Source organism: Plutella xylostella, chromosome 17, assembly GCF_932276165.1.
Source record: "Plutella xylostella chromosome 17, ilPluXylo3.1, whole genome shotgun sequence".
NCBI lineage: Eukaryota > Metazoa > Arthropoda > Insecta > Lepidoptera > Plutellidae > Plutella > Plutella xylostella.
Window position 1 is genome coordinate 6,793,880 of NC_063997.1, and position 24,440 is coordinate 6,818,319.

At 36.3% G+C, this 24,440-nt stretch overlaps 1 protein-coding gene across 3 annotated transcripts in view; it reads right to left on the minus strand.

The window, feature by feature from the left end:
* Positions 1-839: 839 nt before the first annotated feature.
* LOC105389272 (voltage-dependent calcium channel gamma-4 subunit) overlaps positions 840-24,440 on the minus strand; it is a 47,969-nt gene continuing 24,368 nt past the window's right edge. For 2 of the 3 annotated variants that reach the window (XM_038108894.2, XM_038108895.2), the window contains exons 2-6: positions 9,009-9,138; positions 6,854-7,092; positions 4,017-4,109; positions 3,459-3,599; positions 840-1,863 (exon numbers count right to left, since the gene is read on the minus strand). In XM_038108894.2, coding sequence (XP_037964822.2) covers positions 1,061-1,863; positions 3,459-3,599; positions 4,017-4,109; positions 6,854-7,092; positions 9,009-9,138 — 1,406 coding nt within the window. In that variant the 3' untranslated portion in view covers positions 840-1,060. The remainder of the gene's footprint in view (positions 1,864-3,458; positions 3,600-4,016; positions 4,110-6,853; positions 7,093-9,008; positions 9,139-24,440) is intronic. The other variant, XM_048626750.1, reaches the window with a different exon arrangement.

Consider the following 24,440-nt stretch of genomic DNA (forward strand, 5'->3'; position numbering starts at 1 on the left):
TGTGATGTATCTATGTAATTTTTGACAGTTGGTACACTGCGTTTTCACGCCATCTATCGGCTTACCCAAAAGCTCAACTGACAGCTGTCAAGGAAAACGGCTCATTGCATTGGCCCCAACGTTGGGGCGAGCGTTGGTAGTTGGCCGTCTCGTGTCGGTTTTATCAAAGGAATCTGCGCCAACGCTGGCGATCACGCCCACACGTTGGCGCTTTGCTCAGTGCTGTTGCAACACGCAACGAGTGCGGACGTCGAGCGAGAATGGATTTCTCATCCACAAAATCGTCACCTTTATGGAAAAATTAAAAAGTTAGCGTTTTTATTGAACTTAACAACAAGCACATCCAATAATATAGGACGCAACTCGAAAGGAACATAAAAATCAAAATATATTAGCTGATGCATGGTGCAGAATTCAACAGAATATGGGCATGATCTTCTCAATTGAAGATTTTTAAAAAAGCGGAATCATTAATGAGCACATATTTATCGCCTCAGAGCAGTTAAGGACATCTTCACGTTGGCCCTGCCGGGGCAGAACTAGTTCATTAGCCAACGTATGTACGCCTCACCCAATTTACAGTCCAACGTTGGTACGAGCGTTGGGACCAACGTATGGAGCCGGCCTTAATGTACAAGTTTTTACCTTGTGAACATTTCGTACTGTACAGTCTATGATTTTGTTATCGCAATGTAAAGTATGAACTGATGCAGTTACAAGGAACACGTATTAAACTTGTACTTACCTTCTTACCGAGCTCACATGGTCTAATCCGAGCTCACAACTCCGCCATCTCCTAGGTCCTCGTAATTTATAATTATATAAGAAAAACCAACATGTATATGTACACAAATGGCAGTGTTTTTATTTAAAAGGTAGTTTAACAATCAAAAAATCTTTAACACTGTTACATACGATCATATTTAAATTCGAAATTCATCGTCCTTAGAATAATAATGTTGCATCGCATCGAGGCGCGCACACAACAACGTATAGAACATTATCGTCACTTTTATCACCTTGATATGCTTTACGGGATCGGTAGGATGAGGTATTGTGATCAGACGGGCGTGGTCCGGCGGTGCGGGTCGGTGCCGACGGCTCGGTCGTGGCGGGGCGGGTTCTTCTTGTCCGCTACAGTGGCAGTGGCTAATCGAGTCCCGAGACCCATTCCGCCGAAGGTCACCAGCTCGTCTTCCCTCGAAGACTCCCCACACGCTGTGTCCAGGAAGCGAGCACTGGCCATGCTCGCCTGTGATTGGAATATCGAGGCACTCCTCAGCCCACTCAGCGTGTTCGCACTTTGCGGGACTTCTTTGAACTCCTCGAAGTAATTATCGCAGGCCGTCGGCCGCGGCGCCGCCGGGAACCCGTACAGCGTGGAAGAAGACAAGTCTTTTAACGAAGCTGAACTTAAATTTAACCTCCTACTTTTGTGTATGGAGCAGTGCGCCTCTTCCACGTCTCCGTCAAACACAAACCGTCTCCGCTCGTGAGGCGTCGCCGTGGAGGAGCCTGTGGGTGGATACGTGTCTCGTTTCGTCATGCGCCGCTCTAACAGTGTAGAGTCTCTTTCTCTGAAGTCTGAGAATGCGTACTCTCGATCCCATGCTCGACAGTCTGCTTTCGCCTTTTCGGTTAGCTCTGTGATCCAGTCTTTTTGATACCATTGCAGGAAGAGGAATATGGCTGAGGTGCCGGCGAGTTCCGCGGCCACGAAGCCGCTGAGATAGAGCCCGAAGGAGTAGCCGTAGCTGTAGGACATGAGCGGCATGTCGAAGACCGTCATGTAGCGCAGCTTGTGGCCCACCTGCGACTTGAACACCGATATGTACATCACGATCCCCGTCAGCATGATGAGACCTGGAAACAAAGATACGGTTTTGGTTAAGCTTACTTTAATTTAAAATACCTACTTACCTACGTATTCATACATTTGTTTTTTTACAATAATAGATAAAATAAAACAATAATTAAAAAAATTAAAAAACCGACTTCAAAAAACCACTAAAATGTAAGAAATAATTTAAGGTTTACACAAATTCTACTCGTATGTGACAGTACAAATATACCTAAGCAGGAACTGTTCTTTTTTGAAGTTGGTGCCATATTTCTTTAGATTACTTTGTCACCGCACCAACATCAAAAAAGAACAGTTCCTGCTTAGGTATATTTGTACTGTCACATACGAGTAGAATTTGTGTAAACCTTAAATTATTTCTTACATTTTAGTGGTTTTTTGAAGTCGGTTTTTTAATTTTTTTAATTAGGTATTGTTTTATTTTATAGTTTTTAGTTTATTTAAAATAATTTTCAATGAAAAGTAAGGTGCATATGATACCAAAAAGTCCTACTAATCAATACGAATCATTCAAGCCTAAACACGAAGTAGTTGCTTTATACCGTTGAGGAGTTCCCCTGACTGCCTTCCGTTTCCATCATCAGATCAGCTCAAGGTCACCATCATATTTTTTTGTTATAAGAACTATATTTTCGTTCTTAATTTCATTAGAATCGGTTATTATGTGCCCAAAATGGAAATTCATACCCTGTTTTTACCCCTTTACCCACCCTTGGGGGTGAGATAAAATTCTGAAAAAAAAATGGGACCACCTGGGAACTCAATGCAATACAACAAAAAAAGAATTTTCAAAATCGGTCCATAAACGGCGGAGTAATCGGTGAACATACATAAAAAAAAATATTAAAAAAAAGATCCCGACGAATTGAGAACCTCCTCCTTTTTTTGAAGTCGGTTAAAAATAGCATATCAAATAAAAATGTTCTTAACCATACCGAAACATCTTCTCATTGAGATCAAACTCTGAGTTTGACCAATATGAGCTGGTTTCAACTCATTATAAAGTTTACAGCAAAGCAAGGCGGCACTCGTGTAAATGACCAACCATAACTCTTTGATCTATTCTACCGCCTTTAATATTTTATCCACAAGCGTAATTTTGTGAGTTGTGAGTCGCGAATTCTGATGCGCAGGGATGAGGGGAGCGAGTCATTTCCCGCTCCCTCTGGCCTCACTCTAACTCAATTCGCTCTTACCAGAAACAATGAACAGCACTCCAGCGATGAAGGTGCATATTCGGCGCCCCTTCACGCAGTGTCCGAGCGCGCTGCACAGCGAGCCCAGCGCCTGCGTCACCACCGCCAGCAGGACTAGCACGGGGCGCATTTAAAACGTGACAAAAGTTTTGCACCGCCCTCACTCACATCGCGCAGCTTCAAGAGTCGTCTATACTACGTTGTTCAAACTATCAGACGTAAGACGCGTACGTAACCTTGAACTGACCTTAAGCTTTCAGACGTCCGGGAGCGATCTGGCACGAACTGTCCCAAAAGACCGTGCACACTTATCAGTCGCGGCCCGCGGCTGACAGCCGCGTCCGCTAGCGTGTCGGCACCTTTATTAGCGCCGTGTGCTACAGGGCCAGCAGAAAACTCACCAGAAACAATGAAAAGCACTCCAGCGATGAAGGTGCATATCCGGCGTCCCTTCACACAGTGTCCGAGCGCGCAGCACAGCGAGCCCAGCGCCTGCGTCACCACCGCCAGCAGGAGAGGCACCGCCGAGCGGGTCACCACGTCTGAAAGGGGACGGGTGTAGGGTTTAGAATGATGGTATAGTGTTTAGAGCGACAATAAAATGTTCCTGTGACATAATAATATAGATGGTGGAACTTTTTCATTGCTCGCAAGGGTATGTGATATGTTAGCAAGGGTAGCAACCAGCAACTACACCCGTGTGGTGTACTAAGGCCAATGACAAAATGCACTTCGTAAAGTGTGAGACTCACTTGCGATTTACCTTTGAATTCTACTTCTACTCCCAACCTTGTTATGGTACTTTTTGCCGGAATTGCCACGGAAAAACATATTAGAGAGAATCAAATATCTACTTAAATAGGCATACTAACGGTAAACAGATTTACGTGAAAAAAAACTTTAAATTATAGATGAGTAATCGTATTAATATTAATTATTAACGTAAGAAATATACTTACAAGGGATCGCATTAGTAGAATCACTAAGATCGGGCGAATACCGTGTTAGTGGGAAGTATGGAATGTCCACACATCTGTAGAGCATGCTGCCAGCTGAAATAAAAATAAGATACAAGTTAGTAAATGGTTCCAGTTGTACATTTTTTTAAAAATCTTAGTTGTCGGCGAGAAAAACTAGAAGTGTTCTTAGCATTTCTCACCGTGGTGAAAGGACTAACTAGCTAGATTACTATTGTACGTTGTACACCGCGGACAGCCCAGACTACTGTATTGTGATTAATTATTACTTAATCATCTATAGTTTAGTCTACTAACTAAATCATTAATAATTTCAAGAGGTGGAAACTTGTGCAACATAAGCTACCCTGTCATTGTTATCTACTAAATAAATTAGTTAAGTTTTCCTAATATAGTAAAATAAATAATAAATATAATTTAATGTGTAGACTGTACTATATTCCCAGTGGTCAAGAGTCCACATGAAATGGCTCTTGATCATCCTCTACTCCGTATAGCTAACATATTCTTTATTGTATAACGTATATACACGATTTTACCGTCAACTCGTGGAGTATGCAATAATATGCATTTCATGAAAGATAATGCATATTTTAAGTCGATAGAATTTCAAATCATATCTAAAAGTACAAAGATACTTTAATCGTGAAAGAAATAATAGTAAATAGCTCTAATGTAATATATAGCAACCGATAAAATAATTATTGGTTGAAACAAAAATAGTAAGCACAGTCTTATCTTTATTGGTTTATGTATGTTACTGCCTTTGTTCCCAGCCAGTCACACCTCAACCAGTCACACTGTTACTCGTTGGGAATTTTATGTTCAAAATTCCCATCAGTCCACACTCTGTTACTCGTTGAAACACCTTTTTCCTTCATTCCCAACGTGTCACATACAACTGTAACACTGTAACTAGTTGGGATTATAAAAATTAAAATTCCCAACAAGTCACAGTAACTTCTTGTTGGGATTTTCCACCATAGACAAAACCGATTATAGAATAGAATAGAATAGAATAGACTTTATTTGTACACCCAAAAAGATTGATAAAATACACAAGTTGTAACTTAATTTGGATGCGGAAAGCTAAATATCGCATCTAGTGGCGTGCTTTGGGACAGGCCTACGTCCAGCAGTGGACTGCTATAGGCTAATGATGATGAACTTAATTAGGGTACTAAAGGCGGTCTTATCACTAAAAGCGATCTAGTATCAAACTGCCATAATGTCACCTCCACGCGAAATTTGGGAAATGAAAGTTTTCATTTTCTCAATTATTTTATGGCTACTGCTGTACTACCCACCCAGTATCAATCATTCATAGAAATGTGAAAAAGAAAAGAAAGTTCTGATTTTATAATTCGGTTTTGATTTTATAATTTTATTGTTAACTAGTTTAATAAAACTTATTTGATTGTTCGGAATAATTATTTCTATTTTCATACTTTTTCAAGAAACGAAATAAAAAAAATACGTAACAATAAATACTAATATAAGTCACAGTACCTATCACGTTAGGCATCATCAAAATTCATCATCACTGAACAAATCTTAACGAGTAACGGGAGAACAGTTGGGAATTTTCTAGTTAATTTTCCCATCCAGTTACAGAGGCTGGTTTGGAATTCAGAAATAAAGCATTCCCAACGAGTAACACTCCCATCGAGTAACACTGTGACTAGATGGCACACTTTTCATGAAGAATTCCCAACTGTATACAGTGTGACAGGTTTGATGTGTGACTCGATGGGAACAAAGGTGTTACTGTTTAGTAAGTAATATTTCCCTGTATCAGCCATTTCAATCACTGCTTTTCAGAACGAAATAAAGCAGTCAGACAACAAAGCCTACTCAATGAAACAGCGCGCAGCACGCATTGAAATAAAAACCTGTGACAAAGCTACCCTATTTACCTAATGAAGGAAATGGACCAGCTTGTCATAAATGAGTGGACAGCGCATCAGCCCATAATGGGACGAAAGTGGAACGCCCGACGGCGCACAATACATTTCCGCACAACTATGGAGCCGCTGCGGATGTACCGTTGCGTCCGCGCGAGCTATTCTACATCCCGCCAGCCCCAGTTTACTCGACTGGACCAAGTTTTAACTTTATAAAGGCATGTGTTTCAGAATGCCAAGTTGTTGCTGAACTCCCTAGCTGGGTGCCCGCTCGATTAAACTTCTTAAAATGCACCATCGAGATACGAATTAAAGTGTGCGGTAAAAAGAAATGTAAAGGCGGAATAATTTAACATAATGGTCTTGGAGCGTTTGTGGCGTGCCAAATTTACATACGTTTATGTGGGTAAACTATGCTTCCTTGTACGATCGTATACGTATAACCAGTTATATACTAAAACAGTAGTTTGAATGGAATCGACTATTAATGTTTCCGAACACTGATTGCTCGAATGGTAAACGACCAAGACCAAGACGGACTAAGATTTAGATGGGAGGACGACGTAGACATATTATTATACATCCATAATATTTGCTTAAAGAGGCACTGCCACAGTACCAGAATCGACTAATCAACATTACTTAAGCAACGGTGTCATCTGGCATAACTTGAAAGGATCTAACATAAATGTCCAGGCTCCGTTTCGCTAACTTGTCACATAACGGTTTTCAGATTCAAATTGTATTGCATTTGGACTAATTACTTCGTAAATATTAAGTACTTCGTTTTACAGTTATGGTAGCAGCTCAATATTCAGAAGGCATTATATCGTAACGTCCTCTTTGTAAGTCAGAGAACGCAACATAAAACGTACGACCGAGTCCGCGTTGTTCTATGCACAAACAAATACTCACGGTCCGTATGACAGATCCTCCACAATCCAGACACAGTCCGCTTCACCACCAGATGGCTGGAGCCAGTGCCGTTGTACATAGGGTTCAGCACGTTCTCCTCAGTGTGGAGCCAGTGGTTGGTGGTGACTGCCACGAGCACCGCCACCACGGCCGTGCCAGCTGATAGTGGGGTCAGCAACCAGAGACACGCTACGGACGAGTCGATGTTCGCTATGAGGGTTGGGGACGGTGCCGTCGGCCTGGAATGTAATGGTTGGGTGGGTTAGTCGGGACAAGACATAAAAAATTGTTGTTCGTTCATAATCTATGGGCCTGTTTCACAATGTCTGGATAATGTCTACCTATGGTGTGGGTATTACACGACTGAAGTAAATTGATAAGTAAAGGTTGGATTAAATTGCTGAAGGCATGATAAGCTATGACTTTTTTAGTTTCAGAATTTATACTTGACGAAGCAATGGATGACTGAACATAAAAAAGGAGTTAGCTTAAAGCTTTGAATTGAAAATTGAAGAAAAATATTTAAAACAGACGATGCGACGACGCGGGACGCGTGGTCAAATCAGTTGTTAGGTACCATTTTCTTCTACGGTTGCGACCAAAAATTACTTCCAGTCATTTCGAAGAACAACGCCTTCCCATTTGCTGTTTATTTGCACGCAAAGTTTTTTCGTTTTACGTAATTTCCGTGACATCTGATGAACACAATAGAAGCTTAGCTAGTTCAGCGTGTTTCTGTGTGAATGAATAGACGGGGGAAAGAAAATATACTTTGAAAGAAAGTTGGTCTTTGCCGTTGCTGTGAAAAAAGGTAAAAGTTACCACGGAAAAGTTTGTAGAAAACATTTGCGGCTCAGTGTTTCCTCTAATAAAACCATAATATTAAAAAGAAAAAAATTTTTACAGCAGGTAAATTATAGTATATCTGAAAGTGCATTCAAATATTTATAGCGTTTGCTTTAAATACGTCATTAGTCCATTACGTAGAAATTTGTAACACACAAGTAAGTTGCTGTGTTTAGGCGGAAAAGTAATTATCGTTGAGCTGATAATAATTAATGCGTGAATGAAATTCGTTAGTACCGACCTACTGTGTTTAGAAGAGTAGGTAAAATACTTTTACGAATTCAGTTTCAGCCGATTTTTGTCAAAAACGTAATTCGCTTTACGGCTGGCGTGCAAGATCGCTAAGAAATAATAAGATTAAGAGAGAAAAGTTTTACGTCGCGCGGCCACGAGGCGAGAGTAAGCGTGAACGTAAAACTTTTGTCTTGTCATGTCGTGAGCGCTATACACGCCACTGTTCAACGTGGATAGATGAATGTTTTTCATGCCACATCACCGGTCGATGACATTCATGCAAAGTTGAAGATGGCTTTATTATTATGTCAGTCAGTCTAACGATACGCAGAACTTGTCTAAGTAGATCAAAAGAGCGAGGGAAAGAGAGTGAAATGAACAGCGATGGCGGCTCAACGAGCTCTGCTTTGTGTGAATTTCTTTTATCTCCTCTCACTCATATATAAATAAAAGCATACTGCTCACTTGCCAGCTGACCATAGCGGTGAAAACATAGACTAAGATAAGAAGATATTCTTAGAGGAACAAAAGCAATGAATATAGTGTGTATTGTTACTGTGGAGCTTTAGCACAGTACAACCTTTGAAAATTTGTGAAAAAAAATTCATGTATTGTAATTCCCATGCTTTAATATCAGACGTGGAAGTAATAAGTGCTTCGTTAAGTACTTATTCTTAAGAAATAGCTTTTTAGCAAAAAGCCCGCCTTCGTGTACTTAATTTGAATTTAATTCGTGTATGTTTTTGTATAGATTCAAGTGTGTATAAATAAATTATTGTAATTAGTAAGTAAGCTGGGTAAACTAATACTGAAGTGGGACTAGACGGGGCATGTCTGCCGTATGCAGCCGGAGAGGTGGGCAAAAAATGCCACCAAATGGATACCCAACAACGGCCGCCGGCGCAGAGGCAGACCAAGAAGGTGATGGCGGGACGACTTGGACAATTTAACACGGAATGGTGTGTGCAGGCCCAAGAAAGGGATAAATGGAATGTTCAGGGAGAGACCTTTGCCCAGCAGTGGGAAACTAGAGGTTAAGAAAAAATAAATAAAAAGTAAGTCAGCATGTAGTTACCTGGGCGGGCGGCGACTGGCGATGGCGCCGCTGAGCGTGGGGGCGGGGGCGGGGTCGGCGCGCGCGGTGCGCGGCAGCGACGCGTGCACGCACTGCGACCCGCCGGCCCACATGCCGCGCGCAAGCTTTACTGAAACGCAAGAGTTATACCGTTTTACAATCAAGAGCAATGAAAATGTCCAGAGAGATTCTAGAGATCGAGAGACTGCAGTCTTGCATTGCTTGGCAAAGAATAGAGAAGCAGAGCTGACCGCCAACTTCCAGTAGTGGAAAGGCACTAGAAAAATAAAAAGAAGACATACCTACCTTTTTCTAAATAAAACTTACAAATACAGTAGTAGATTACGAAGTATTACAATCAGTTTTGTTTTAAATAACAAGCATGTTTAGGTAAGTTAGACATTCCAGTGTTCAAATTATACAAAGATATAATTTCCGTAATGCTTTAAGTTTGGTAATTATTAAAATTTATGGTAGCTAAGCAAATGTTTTGGACAATTTATATTTTAATGTTGTTATTTGAATACTTTCAGTAGGTATTTGCATCTACTCGAGGTAGGATAAAAGTATAGTTTACGTTATTTATTAAAAGTAGTTTTCAGTTATTTTGAAACATTTACACATGTAGGTTAGGTACGTACACTTATTTAAGTACCTATAACATCAAGGATTCAGGATCATCAATAAAATCTATTCTATCAAATGCTTATAGAATACAATGGAGACTGGGTTCCGTAGTAAATTGATACATTTCAACCCTATTATAGAGATATAATTGGAGGAAGCAGTTAAAGCTGAAATACAAGGAATTTCGTAGATATTATTAAACAATATGGAAACGTCGAATATTATTCATCAGAATTTGATCAACGGATAAAATAACCAATAATAATCATCTTAGTTATTAACGGATTACCATTAACCATTGACTTATACAGGGTGTTACAAAAAGAGTATACTAAGCCGAAACCTACATGTGCAGCATCGTATATCTAAGCCCGAAACTGAAATCATAATTTCAAAATTCTCGAAAAAAATATATTTTTACCATAGAAACTTTGTTGGTCATTTGACTTTTTGCTATGGAGAATGTTTTTTTTTTCGCCAATTTTGAAATTCTGATTTCAGTTTTGGGCGTAGATATACGATGCTGCACATGTAGGTTTCGGCTTAGTATACTCTTTTTGTAACACCCTGTATAATTAACTAATAAAATAATAAAAGTGTGTGAGAGGGACGATTTTTGTAATTTATAGCCCCTGCAATTGCAAATTTTGGCACAATGAATATAATCGATGGCCGGTGGCATAAACGAGTTCTCGAGTGGAGACAACTAACAGGCAAGCGTAGATTGGGACTCCCTTTGGCACGCTTGACCAGTGGTTCTTTAAATAGGGGAAGGCCGAGGACAAAGGAAAACTTTTATCCTGCAATTTACAATAATTACGGGTCGAAAATTGGTAAAAAAATATATGAATGTATCATTTTAGTTAAACACATTTGTTTTAACCCTTTCGAACCTGAGATTTTTTTTCTATCATATGTTTAAAAAATTAGCATAATATTGCCTTTTATGCCTAAAAGGGCTAGGGAAAAATTATTAAAAAAATCATGCATTTTCCGTTTTCCCGGAATAGCCATAGCACGTTCGTGCTATCTGGGTTTCAATACCACTAAAACATAATTGTGCATTACCATATTTTACTTAAGATACCTATTTAATTGACTGAAATAAAAAACAGAAAATATGTATTAAACACTTTTTTAAATCAAACATTGCAACAATATTCTAAAAACAAAAAATGTAGATAGGTCTATATTCACTAGTTAACATTCACTGAATGCACCCATTTATCATAGTAGCCTAACTAGTCAACATTGGGACGTATCTCATTACTGTATTGATGTTTGCTCTTACCACCACGTACCGGTATAAGCATTACTATTTGAGCTAAGTGTAGGTACATTAAGCAGATAATATTGTAGGCACACAAAGTTAATCCGGATGTCTCAATACGAAGATACTTGCAGTGAAAGATACAGATAACAAGGTACGTACGTAATTAAGTTTAAAGCGCAGTATAGTTTAAAAAAATAAATCATTATAAAAATTTAAGCAATCTCATCAAAATGAAGTTGTATTTTATACGGGGATCATTGAAATAAAATGGAATGCGAAATATTGAATTAATTATGAAATAACTGCCAGCGTAGCTTTCGAGCCTGAGCCGAGAAATACCTGCCTACTTCGAAACGATGCTGGATCTCTGTTTATGAAATAAAATAATAATAATGAATTTTGATCAAGATCTCGGCGAATTGTCTCCGAATAATGAAAGTTAATTACTTTCACCAATCAAATTAAGTCCGACTTAAAGTAAATGAATGAGCTGATATTTTCGTGACAACAAAATTATAACTCTGCCTCTGTAGGCAGATAATTTTGGAATGGGCGTTTATGTGTTGATGCCATGATTCATATAAAAAAGTATGAATTCAAACTTAAATTATCTAATGAGATAAAAAATTACGTTTGAGATTATAAAAAACAGAATTAATAAAAAAAGTAGGTACTTATATCAGTCTATTTAACTAGTGAAATGTTTACAAACACAATATGCCTACTCACATTATAATCTCCTACCTATATACTTTCAATTCATAATGATTTGTCCCTTCAGTACGCATTACCAAGCATCTAAAATAGGCCATCTCTCATAGTTGTAAGGGACTTGTTATTGTAAACTCAAAGGACATGTAAAGTGAATGACGTGTAAGCCACAGTATGCCTAACTTCTATTAATGGATTCGTGAATAGCCACCGATGTGAGCAAGTCAAACAGTACAATGGAGACCCTTTGGGACCAACATGGTCGATGTAACTACAAAATTTATAGCTTCAGTCCTTCGTGATTTGAACCAGCCAGATGGATAGTGGTCGGTTTATATACGTTAGTTGTGCATTGATGTGTATGTAGCTATAGTAACAGCTAGAAACAGAGAAAAAAAACCTTATATCGTATGTAGGTATACGATCACTGAATAATAAAATATAAGTATTTAGTAATTATACGTATTTTTCCTGAGTTTTAAAACAATTGAAAATAATAAGACAATGTAGGTAATTTGTCAGGCAACCAAACTTAGCATGGTATCCAGAAGCTACTCTTCAGGAGACAATTTAAAGTGTATCAGTTCTAAAAATAAGTTAGAGTTTTTCGTTTTCTAATATATATACAACTGAAGGTGTATATTTCTAGGTACCTACACATATTGTATGAGTTCTGCTGTCACTAAATCCGTAAACAGAATTTCAGCGTTTTCAGGTATAGGTCATTGATATTCAGCCCCCGTCTCGCAGGCTTTATAAAGAAATTTCAGGCCCACCGCCGCACCGTAAGCTTCATTTCTACTCGAGCTGCCATTTTTCACCCAAATCCTTCATGATGTAATATTTAACCGGTACAAAGAGTAGGCTCCAGATTTAAGATGTATTGGGCCGGTTCGGATCTTGGGATAAAAGAGTGAAATTTTATTGATATTTTATAGGTATTGGGTCCGGGAGCTTTGGAACCAACTAACTCTCATAGAAGAGTTCGTTTTATGGAACATAAAGTTCCATAAAATTAGAGTCTCTCGAAACGATCGCATCGAAGTAAGATTACGACGACTGCCTGGCCTGCTACAATTACTTTACAGAAAATTTCGGAAATTTAATTATATTTTAAAGTTTTCACTCGACCTCTGCCGATGAAAAAGTGATTATATACGATTAAAACGTTCTGTAAGAATGCATTATTACTAATAAGCTAAGTTCTTGTTAATTGGCAATACATACATAATATATAATATATTATCTTACTTCTCATACTTACAGTATAGGGTAACGTAACGTACCTTGGGACGCTTGTACCGACGGGACATTGATTGTATTTTAAAAACCGGCTAAATAAACACATTAAAATTCTACCCTGGGCATAGTATTTTACTCGCTTGGCAAAACTAGTGAGTCTCGTGATCAGACCAGCATCGAGTGTGTGGTGAAGACAATATGAAGTTTTTTGGAGTCAAAAGCAGCTTTTGTATAGTTTTTTGTGTTGCTTTATCTCATTGAGGCATGCTCAAAATAAAGACATGGATGTCACGTATAACTTTTCAGTTATTTAATTTTCTGACATGGCAATTATCTGAAAGATTCCTAAATTAAAAATAAAGATATTTAAATTTTGGTTAAATATTGCTTTTTTGTACCTTGGGACACGGTTAAATTTGTACCTTGGGACACTGTTTCCTATGGCTTTGTACTATGGAAAATGCAAACATCTACATAACGCCTTATATCTCTGATCTTATAAGTGCCAGAGTGAAACTAGACAGAAGAGAGATGCAGTAAATCAATAAGAACAGAGCTATAAGGCGTTATTTAGAAGTTTGCATTTTCCATAGTACAAAGCTATAGGAAACAGTGTCCCAAGGTACAAACGTGTAACGTACCTTGGGTCAAAACAAGCATTTTTACTTTTATCTTAATTTAATGAAATCTGGCCACACTAAAGCTTTAGCACAAATACTAGTGATAATAGATTATATATCCTACCGAATAAAGAAAATTTCACATTAATATCTTAGTTGTACGCTGCGATAGCTTCATTCAAAGCTGGGGTAGTCGAAAATGTCCCTAGGTACGTTACGTTACCCTACCTACTTATTTATGACATATCTTTTCATGTGAACAAATCAACAAGCAAACCTATACGAGAGTTGGCAGACACAGTCATTGCTCGTCACTAAATTTATTAATAAAATGATTCCGTTTAATTTAGCTACATTTCGTATCAATGTAGATAACTAATTAACAAAAACCAACAAGTCTTATTATTAAACCTTATTAAACCCGTACCTTCACTGGTATTCTCAACAAAGAATACTAACGAATCTAATTTTAGCGAACCTCAAGCAGGCAAAGAACTGTTCAGTGCCTTTTAAATAAATTTATTTTGCTTATAAAGTTCGTTTAATAAGGCAGAAATAGGATGGCGTTGCGCCGTCGCCAATTAATGAGTAGAATTACTGCAAATTGCGGGTCACAACCTATGTAACGGGAGATAAAACGGTTATTTATGATTCAACTTAACTAATGTAAAAGTGTTTTATACCTACGTATTTCTTAAATTCAATCCTTTATTATAATAATTTATGGGTATTTGCAGTGAAAGACTACAAAAATAAAGGCGTATTTAAGTATAGTTTGTGTATGAGGTGTAATTAAGTATGTTTGGTATTTGATAATTAAGATGGCTTTTATCTTCATCATCATCATCTTCAGCTTAAAATAGCGTAAAAACTGAGTTTAAAAAAAACGAGTATACAAATAAACATGATTTAACTGTGTGTAGGTATGACACGTCACAGGACACAGTAACTTTTCAAAGAATGACTAGACAAAAGGTCGAATGAAATCGCATAAATGTGACGTAATCCCAAAGTTCTGTGGTAAAGGAACGGAATTAACAAAAGTAAATTTCAATGTAAAATGAAACTCGTTATTCCATTTTCGTTTTGAGAGGAGAGAAGATTACTCCATTAGATATAATTACAAATGTGTACCGAAACCAGAAGTGGATATTTCTTTTAGGACTGAAACCCATGTTTACAGAATATATTTGAAAATTATCTAGATTTAGATAGACTGACACGGTCAGCCATTGGATGGGTGACCGATTTCAAGTGGTTCTTTTCTGGACGCTTCCGTGCTTCGGATGGCACGTTAAGCCGTGACATAGACACGCATATGTATTTAAATAATGTAATTTACGACCACCTGCCAACCACGACCACTATCATTTACTGGAGTAGTCTCACAATGCTGATTTTAAAAACATCATGGTTAACATAAGGTTTGACTTTGTAAATTATGATAGCACATAATCCAAAATAATGATTGGTATTTTAATGGACCCGTAGCCTGCAATCTGCAAAATGCATATATAATATAATAATATATTATGAGTTTGTAGCGCACATATTTAACTTAACGCTCGCCTTATCTGGGTCACAAAGCGGTGATATTATGAAAGGATTGGACAAATTAGTGTTGGGAATACAAAAGAAATCTGCTGCGAAAATCTCGGGACAACAAGCGCGAGCGGTGACGGCAGATGTCGGGCGGCGCGAACTCCGGCAATTTATATAATGCCTAGCCGCCCACATTTAATGATATTTTTTCACCCCCGCGACGATAACGCGCCTCGTCTTATTGAGCCGTTTGCCTTACTTCCCGGGGGAGAAGTTTTATTAAGTGATGGTGCTTCGCAGCTCTAGTAAGGCATTTTTTATGACGCGAAATTTATTCAGTTGCCCGTGCGGCCCATTTGTTTATACTTATTTTCAACAGCGACAGATTACTCAACGTTTTTAAATGGAATTATTTCGGCCGTTGACGGCTTAACGCACACATGATACCGGCAAGCGGATTTATCCTTCGCATCCAATATCGTACCTATTCATTTTATTATAGAGAAAGAGAATCGGGAATCGAATATGTAATACTTTAATAGCTAATCTGCGGGATTTACGGAATTATCTCGTTAACGTTTCCCGCCTTCCTTACAATATTTACATTTATCAGAGAACAATGTTATATAGGTAATGCAACACGGCCAAAGTAAACTTATAAAATCATCTTACTTTTATAACATGATTGGTAAAAGTAAAGTAAGTTTTACGTGGCGGCAATTTACTTTATATAAATATTGAATACTATAAACAAAGAAACACGCAGCTCGTAAATAGGCCATTCCAAAACATGCTCGACCTCTAAGACTGGATGGCTTTAGCCTTAATCCACACGTAAATTAGGAACTCACCTAAATCGTATAGGTATTAAGTTCATTTAAAAATATAGGTATAGGTGTAGCACCTACTTAATTACTCTCGCCTTTTACAAATACAATGGAATTTTCAGCTTAACTTCCCGATCGGCGATGTGACTCCCCAAAGAGGTCCTGTTAATATACGTAAGTTTCGCATACTGAGCGTGTTTTGATTTATGGCTGTTATTTCGCTTGCCCCAAGCCAGCCGATTATGAGACCGAGTATTTGCTCCAAGTTTCTCATAAGCTGTGTCTCCGCCAAACACATTGTATGAATGTTGGCGATATTTCGTCAAATATTTACCCTTTTGAGCTAATATGAGTGGCCGGCTGGCTCTGTTGTTTTGTGACCGGTAATTTCGTGAACGGTTTGCTTTGAGTGGCTGGAGGAGGCTATACAAGTTGTGTTTCGGTTTGGTTTTGGATGTACCTAGTATTGGATGTATGGGTAAGTAGATGGCTTATTAATATAGTTATTGATCATTATGATAGCTTAGAACTTGAACAAACCAATTTAGTATTACTAAGAAAGACATTAGTTTCAAATTGTTATTTAGGTACATATATTACCAAAATGATTCTAGAATCTAGATAGTCTATGTACATCTTAACAGAATTATATTCTTCAAATTTATAAGGAACTGGTTATTGTGATTATATTATGCGACATCACGTATCATCTCAATATGTTTAGTTACGAATAAGAGCAAGTGAGCAAGCTAAGAAGAAACATGTTGTAACTAATAATAATATAAAATATAATAAATTTACCAAATATTATTATTATTATGTAAAGAGTGAAGTATGTATTGTATGTGTATATTATAGCAGTGCCGTTTACGTGTCAAACAACAATAGATTATTGCACGTTCATGCTTATCGAATTATCGTGAAATCTACGGGCGGCACTGTACCGTGCGTCGTAACAGTAACTTTAGTAGCGAAAATATACCTTGATCGTGTTTGGGAAGTATCCGATTGTGCCATGAATATTGATGTTGTGATTATGATAAAGATTATGAAGGAATGATAAAAGGAAGAAAACTCTAAAATATGTAGTTATGAAACCATATAAATTATTTTTTTAAGCTGCTGGCATTAATGGAATTTTAAATACCTGCAATGAAATTACGAATCTTAGATATATTATAGATTTTTCTTTACAATAACACTTCGTAAAACATCATCTTCATATTCCATCAAATGCGGAAAGCGTTGGATTGAGCCTCAAATACCTGGTGACCATCACCTCATGCCTTAAGTATTTTATAATGTGCCAGAAAGAGACAAACCTAACGCTTGGTGTAGGTTTGTGTATTGTTGCAGATCCGTAGTAAGTATATACACAATAGTATATTATACAGTCCACCATAGAATCATTTTATGTAAGCTTTCATAACTCTTTGATATGCTTACGCACCAAAAAGGTTTACAAAAGGGTGTTGTTACGTCGTAAGATAAACGTTGCTTCTAGGATGAAATACTAAGTAGAGTTTTGTGCCAAATCTCACGTTAAGGCTATAAATGGTGCGTATGGTTTGCTTAAATTGCTGGTAATAATTTTCACGGTTATGGTTATGTGTCAAGGCAGTATTTATTGAAATTGGCAACGTATGGCAATAAACAATGAATTAGGGTGAGGTAATAAAACTTGTGTAATTAGCCGTGAAGTTGATACAATGTCAGATATGGTAATTAATTTTGGGGAAAAGAGTGAAGTAAAAGTTTAATATCCTCATAATATACTGATGAAACAAGTCAAACACACATTTCAGTCAGAATTCTAAATTGAAAATAATACCTACTTAATTAAAATATACCTATACGACAACGCAATTTAGCCGAAAGTTATGTTATACCTAACCATGACTGCCCACATAATCAGGAATTCAGGATGTGAGTAACGACTGAATTTATTCGTACATCTGTATATCTAAGGTGTACTAATGTGTTACAGGAAGGACTTTGATCGATGGCTTACTCGCGGCCTCTCGTATACAAAAATCCTTATCTATACGCAGATCGGGAAAATCATATAAAAAGAGTGGAAGTTTGCGCTAAAGTTTACAATATTATTTTGGTTATTGTGATTGATTGATTGCGCTAACATGTCAGAATTATGGAGCGTATGAAATCCTTGATTAAATAAAATAAAAAGTATATCGTATTATAAAATCACTTCCACTCATTTTGTATACTTTCATCCCGATCGTAGATACTTTTTATATTGTTTGCATTAGTATGTCATCCATTACTACGTTAACCTAGGTAATAGATAAAATATCACGTCCAAAACATTAAAACGTGAAAACCACACTTTCAACTTACAAACATATACTGTAAGAAGGCAGCCATATAGAGTCATCAAGGATAAATAGCTGGAGATAAAAAAAATGGCAGCTAGTATATGGGCGATCAATCAAGAAGAAAAACATTCCATTGTCACAGACACAAGCTGAAGTATAATAAAGTTGATTGTGACAAAAACCGGTGATATAACGAAACACCAAGTATATTTTACACGCTTACGCGAATAGGGAGTGGTTTGTAACTATGACAGAATTGAGGAAAACTTTCTGATACAGATTTATACTTGTAACAAAGTTATGTTTAAGTACTTATTTGTGCCACAACAAAAGAAGTCGAACAACTTACTGCTTGAACAGTTATGACTTATTTTATTTGGTATGTGAGTTCATCGTTAAAAGTGAGTACTAAGCTAGACCTAAGTGTTAATGTTATGTTAGAAAAAGAGTAATTTCTAATACTAGTACCAACACTACACATTTCACACCCTTGCGGGCTAGCCAGAGGAGGTGCACTTACATTTTTCAGTTTTGTATTTGTGTTATTTGTGTGTATTTGTATTAATGAATAATGAATATAAGTATCGAACACAACCAAGACTGGATAAAAATATAATTATGTGTGTATGATATGCCAACCACAAGACGGTAAAATTTGTTTATTATGTTCTCCGTCGAATAAATGTTTTCTAATTACATTACAACACGCAACGTACGAAGAACACCAATCTCGAGTTGAAAACTCAAAGTAGAAAATTGTTTAACTCATAAATCAGAAACTTATCATAACTTGTGTAGGTACTCGTTGCAAAGACTAATATCTTATGAAGAACACTTGAAGTAAATTTTTAAACCTGTAATTATTTCTTAGAAGGATAATTTCAACCGAAAATTATACTACTTTTCTACTTCATTCTATTTTCAACTAAGTAACTAATGTTAAGCGCAGAAGTTTTTCGAGTCCTCGGTAATTAATAGATGTGTCGTATTGGAAAAGTTGTAAAGAAATTACCAAGTTTCTGTAGTCCCTTGTTTTAATTTCTTTGAGAAGTTAGAAATTTTGTTTTTTGAGCGACCTTATACTTATAAGGTTAAGTTAGTGTCTTGTTAATCTATGAAGAAAGGGTTTATTTAGGATAGAAAGCAATTAATAATCAAGAGCATTAATGTTAATGTGCAAAATCGATGATATTGCGATAAAAATGTTTTTAGTCTTTGAAATATATTACTAATAATAGGTTTTAGTAAAAAAAACTTAAGGTTAAGATTAATACCGAAGTCGTGTAACAATTTTTATTTTAATAATGTTGGGTTACTGCATAAAGTTTAGAAACCAACATGATAATAATTTAAAAAATATACGATTTCATATCTTTAGTACATGCATGAGCTCTGTACTGAACATAACAACAGTTAAATTAAATTATGAATTACTGTTTTAGCAACAAATTCTAATGTGCTCGATCCAAGTGTTGTTAATTAAACGAGTTCCTAAACTATGTTAAGCTTAAACAATTTTAGGTAATATTAGACGGGAAGGCTTAATCTAATAAGTAGCTATAAGTCCGCCCTTCGGCGTTTCTACGTGTTTCGTACGCAAAGCTCGTTAAGACTCTTCGAATTTCAGCAGCAACAGAAGATTACGTGTGCGATCTCAGAAATGTCTAATTATTTATTGAAGAGGTGTAAAACAAGCACCGGCTCAAAGGATTCTCTTGTAAAATGTGTAAGGTTTAAGGTGTGATTTACCAGGAAAAAGAACCAAAGCAAAATGAAACCGGGAAAGAGCTGTAACGTTTTTGAGTGACGCCTGCCAAATGAGGACATGGATCCAATAAGGGCCGTATTCCTGTGACACCGTGTACTTGGAAGGCAAGGGGAATAGACCATATTTCATTTCCATGCTCGCAGTGAATACACAATGAGTTAAGCACCATGAATACTAAATAGTCAACAGTTTATTTCGCTAAATAGCGCAAACACTAACTCTGAAGCTATTGCCTTATCTTTCTTGTCTGTTTTTGTTCGTGATAGTTTTCCCATTAAACAACTAAATGGCAATTAGAATTAGTTTTGTGGAAAGATTGACTGCGTGCAAAGTGAGCAACTTGTGGAATAAGGATGTTAAATTGCGGAGCCCGTTATCGCCTCTGCGACTGATTCAACTCACTTTGCTTTTTAGTAACTAACGTTATCGTAAGTATGTTGGATTTAGTTCAGTGTGATGAAGAAATTATATTAAATGCATTATTTATAATATACCTAGATAGATAGAATATTCTCTTTATTTGTCACCACACATGAAATTAACTTCACATTTGTACAAAAATGGCGGTCTTATCGCTTAAAGCGATTTTTTCAAGACAACCATAGGGTGGAAGGATATTTATGATCAAAGGGGGGTAAAGTCTACCAAAGAATTCTAAAAGAATACTATTCTATTATTATACTAGGTATACCTACAAAATAAATCTATAAACTTACATTTAATTAATTATACTCATATACCTAAAATTATGATACCTATATATTTTATAATAGACTACATAGACATTAGAAATGTAAGAGAATATGTGAGGACATCTCACTCACGGCCATCTGACTCCAAGCTAGACAGAGCATGTAATATGGGTATCGGTCAGCTGATATACATAAATAGATAGATAGATAATTATAATAATAATATACTAACATTATTTGTAGCTATTATTACTAAACCGGTCTTTTAGATAAAACCCATTGTGAGGTGAATTTATCATGTGTTAATAATACACTTCCGCTCAATGAAAAAGTTCCAGTAAGAAAAGCACCGAGTTTTTATTGAGCCATTTCTAGTCGGAATTTTGTAAGTGGAACTATTTCATTGCCCGTGAGTGTATTAGGTAATATAAAGCAAATTTTCTAAGTTAAATGAGATAAGGATGAATATTCGAAACGTAATTTGAACGACAAACATCACAAAATTTACCAAGTGCTTACCCATTAAAACGTTTATTATGTAATGTTAAACGGAGTGTACTTACGTAATTAAGTATGTTTAATTGAGAGAAATTATTAACAGCTCTTTTCATTTTCTAATTCAGGAAAAAGATTTTAATTACGTATGCTATACAAAATGTACATTTACCTACGTATGCAGTAACATTTTAATGATTTCTTGAAAATAATATGATTCAAACTATCATCTAGGTATTAAAACTATGAAAATACCTATGTTCTCCCTGTACCGAAAAACAAACTTTATACATAATAAAATTACCCTCAATAAAAATACACTTATATCAAATAAATACCGATCTTGTTCAATAAAAATAAAGTCATAGGTATTCATTTTATTGGAACTAATAAGTAGTAGGTACCTACTGTAATTATTGGAAAGCAATACCTAGTAGGTGCCACAGTTAATCGTTTTTCCCCAGTCAATTTCAACTCTTTCAGCGATACACAACGTAAAGAAATTCATAATGAAAACGTTGACACTACTCATCAAAGCGTAGCCTGCAAGAGCTGCAAGCCTCTTAAACAAACATTCGCTGAAAGCCCCGCTTTTTAAAGCAGCTTAAATAAGGTGGAGTAGCACCAATACTTGCTTTCAACCTAGTAAAGAAGAACTAAGCCAATTAAAATGTGATCAGCAAAATGCGATCTTATACTTCTTATCGTGTTGGTGACAAATACTAGAGATAGACTACGGTTTGTAACTGTGGTGAAAGTATTGAGCAGTCAGGTTAGCCTCAACGGCAATATTATTCAACATGGCAAGTAAAATCCTTTCTTAATGTATGCCGATGCCGATATACAAAGAAAACAGTCTCCAAGTTCCGTTCTCTATCAGTGGTAGAGACTGTGCGTGGATCCGGCAGTCATTCAGGAGCAAATGTTTTATTTATGTAGAGCATGAATACATCACTAACAAACCACAGGCCAATACACGTGTATGTACAGATAAACCTGAGGATAAACCGCACACTGTGAATGGGGAGGGCCATATTCTGCTAAGAAATGAAGACACTGTGGTACAAATTCTAAAGGTATAAATTTTTACAATTTCAAAATATATTCGTTTGTATTATTGTCTATTATGTATTAAAAAAAATAAGTACAATTGGCAATAGTACAAACTCTGTGCCTTCAGAATCGCTACCAATATAGTATAGGTACCTATAATATAGTATAGGTACCTAGTATCCATTTTTTTCAGTTTTACATGTTTGATACCACTAAAATACCACTCTCAACCTACAGGCAACCGGCGCTTACAGTATGTTTACAGCTAGCGAGCACGCTAACGAAATAAGTATATCTGAAGTGCGTCTGAAGACTAACCCCCTTATTCATAAAAAAAGTTACTGCACTGTTTATCCCTCTCTGTCTAAGCACAAATTGGTCTCTGTCAGAGAGTGACAAAACAGTTCAATAGCTAAAACATCTTATAACTTTTCTATGAATAAGGGGGTAATACTAAAAGCCCTTAAAATTTAATTTTGTTTTTTTTTGCCGCGTGGGACAAAACCATACTTATTTATTATGTATGAAATATTGACTCTACTATAGATATGGTAGGTAAGTATCTTGTACTAATCAAAGTAATAGGTTAAAGCAGTGGGACCCTGGGCCGGTAATATTTGTGGTGAATGTCTTAGCGAGACCATAGAGGGTTCATTAGACTAAACTTTGAAGTACCTACCTCTACATGACCAAATTTCATCCCTTGGGCACGCATCGGCGTAGAGTAAATTCGATGAATATCATAAAATCAAATTACTATAGGTAGTATAAGTCTCGTGAAATATTAAGCACACTTCGGACTTTGGACAGTACCTAAGCATGGGCTAGCCACTTTAATTACCGAACCCTTTCTTCTGCCATTTAGGTAGGTAGGCCTACGAATTTCTAGCACATAATTTTAAAAACATTTGTCACAAAATAAAGTAGATGACAGTTCAACGAACAAGGAACAGCTTTAAAGTGCGACAAACTTATCTGTTCCGGTGAGAGCGAACTAAATTGATCCATTTCTCATTATTTACTAATGAATTGTATATTGATATAGATTAAATGGGTTTATTGAAACCACAAGAGCGAATTGCCACTACTGGCAAACGTAAAATCTAATAGAATGAAGAAATATTACACATTTACGTGAGCTGTCACCGGAACAGATAAGTTTGTCGCACTTTAAAGCTGTTCCTTGTTCGTTGAACTGTCATCTACTTTATTTTGTGACAAATGTTTTTAAAATTATGTGCTAGAAATTCGCAAAGGTAGATTTATTAAATTTATTTAATTAACAATCTCGCTTAAAGCTACATAGCAAACCTACAAAATACATTTTTTTAAACATAATAAACCTAAACATTGAAACATCTGACTTTAAAAAAGAAAATCAGTACTTATTATATTGGATTGTAGAGCTTTCATCACTTAGGCGAGTTTTTTATCGCTTTAGGGACACGGAATGAAAGTTTTATAAACAAATGAAAAGCTTGCGGAGTGGTGAAAGCTCCAAGCGTCACCGCACACACAGTTGTGTATAAATAAAGCTCGCTTCTCTAAGCTTTGGTTTAAGCTTTTTATTGTGACTCTGTGAATGAAACTACTTTTATTTATTTAAACTTGATAATAGATTTTATGACTTTCATACTACTTTAATACTTTTTTAATGTAGGTAAGTAACACCGGATAGTCACCAATATACAATCAATTATTTAGAAAAAAAAGAGTAAAAGCTTTGTATGTGTACAATAAAGTGTATAAATAAAATAAATAAATAAACCCAGTCTCTTAAAACATTTTACATTTATGATAAAACAACAGTTCAATCATTAAAATGTGTAAGTACCAATTGTAAATCATTGTTTTTATTAGAATCGTTAACTTTAATGTTAAACAATGTCAAGGCTGTTCATATATTTTCTTGTTGCGAGCACTTACACCTCGTATTAGAGAGCTTTGTTAATTTTTATTTTGCCAACCAGTTATAAACACAATAAGTGATAAAGTAGGTAACTAAATCCATAACTATATTTAATAAACGAGTGTAAACTTTATATATTATTATAGTATTATGATACCGATACAACATATTAAGCCAAAGCCAACATATTGAGACCGAGAATGTACTTATATATTTTTTTCGTTTGTTAAAATACTCACTGAAAATCCATCCACTGAAGTCGGAAAAGTTTGATTGAAATTTATCAAAATGGTAAGTAGCTTCTACGTAGCAAGCCAAACATATTTTTATTTATTAT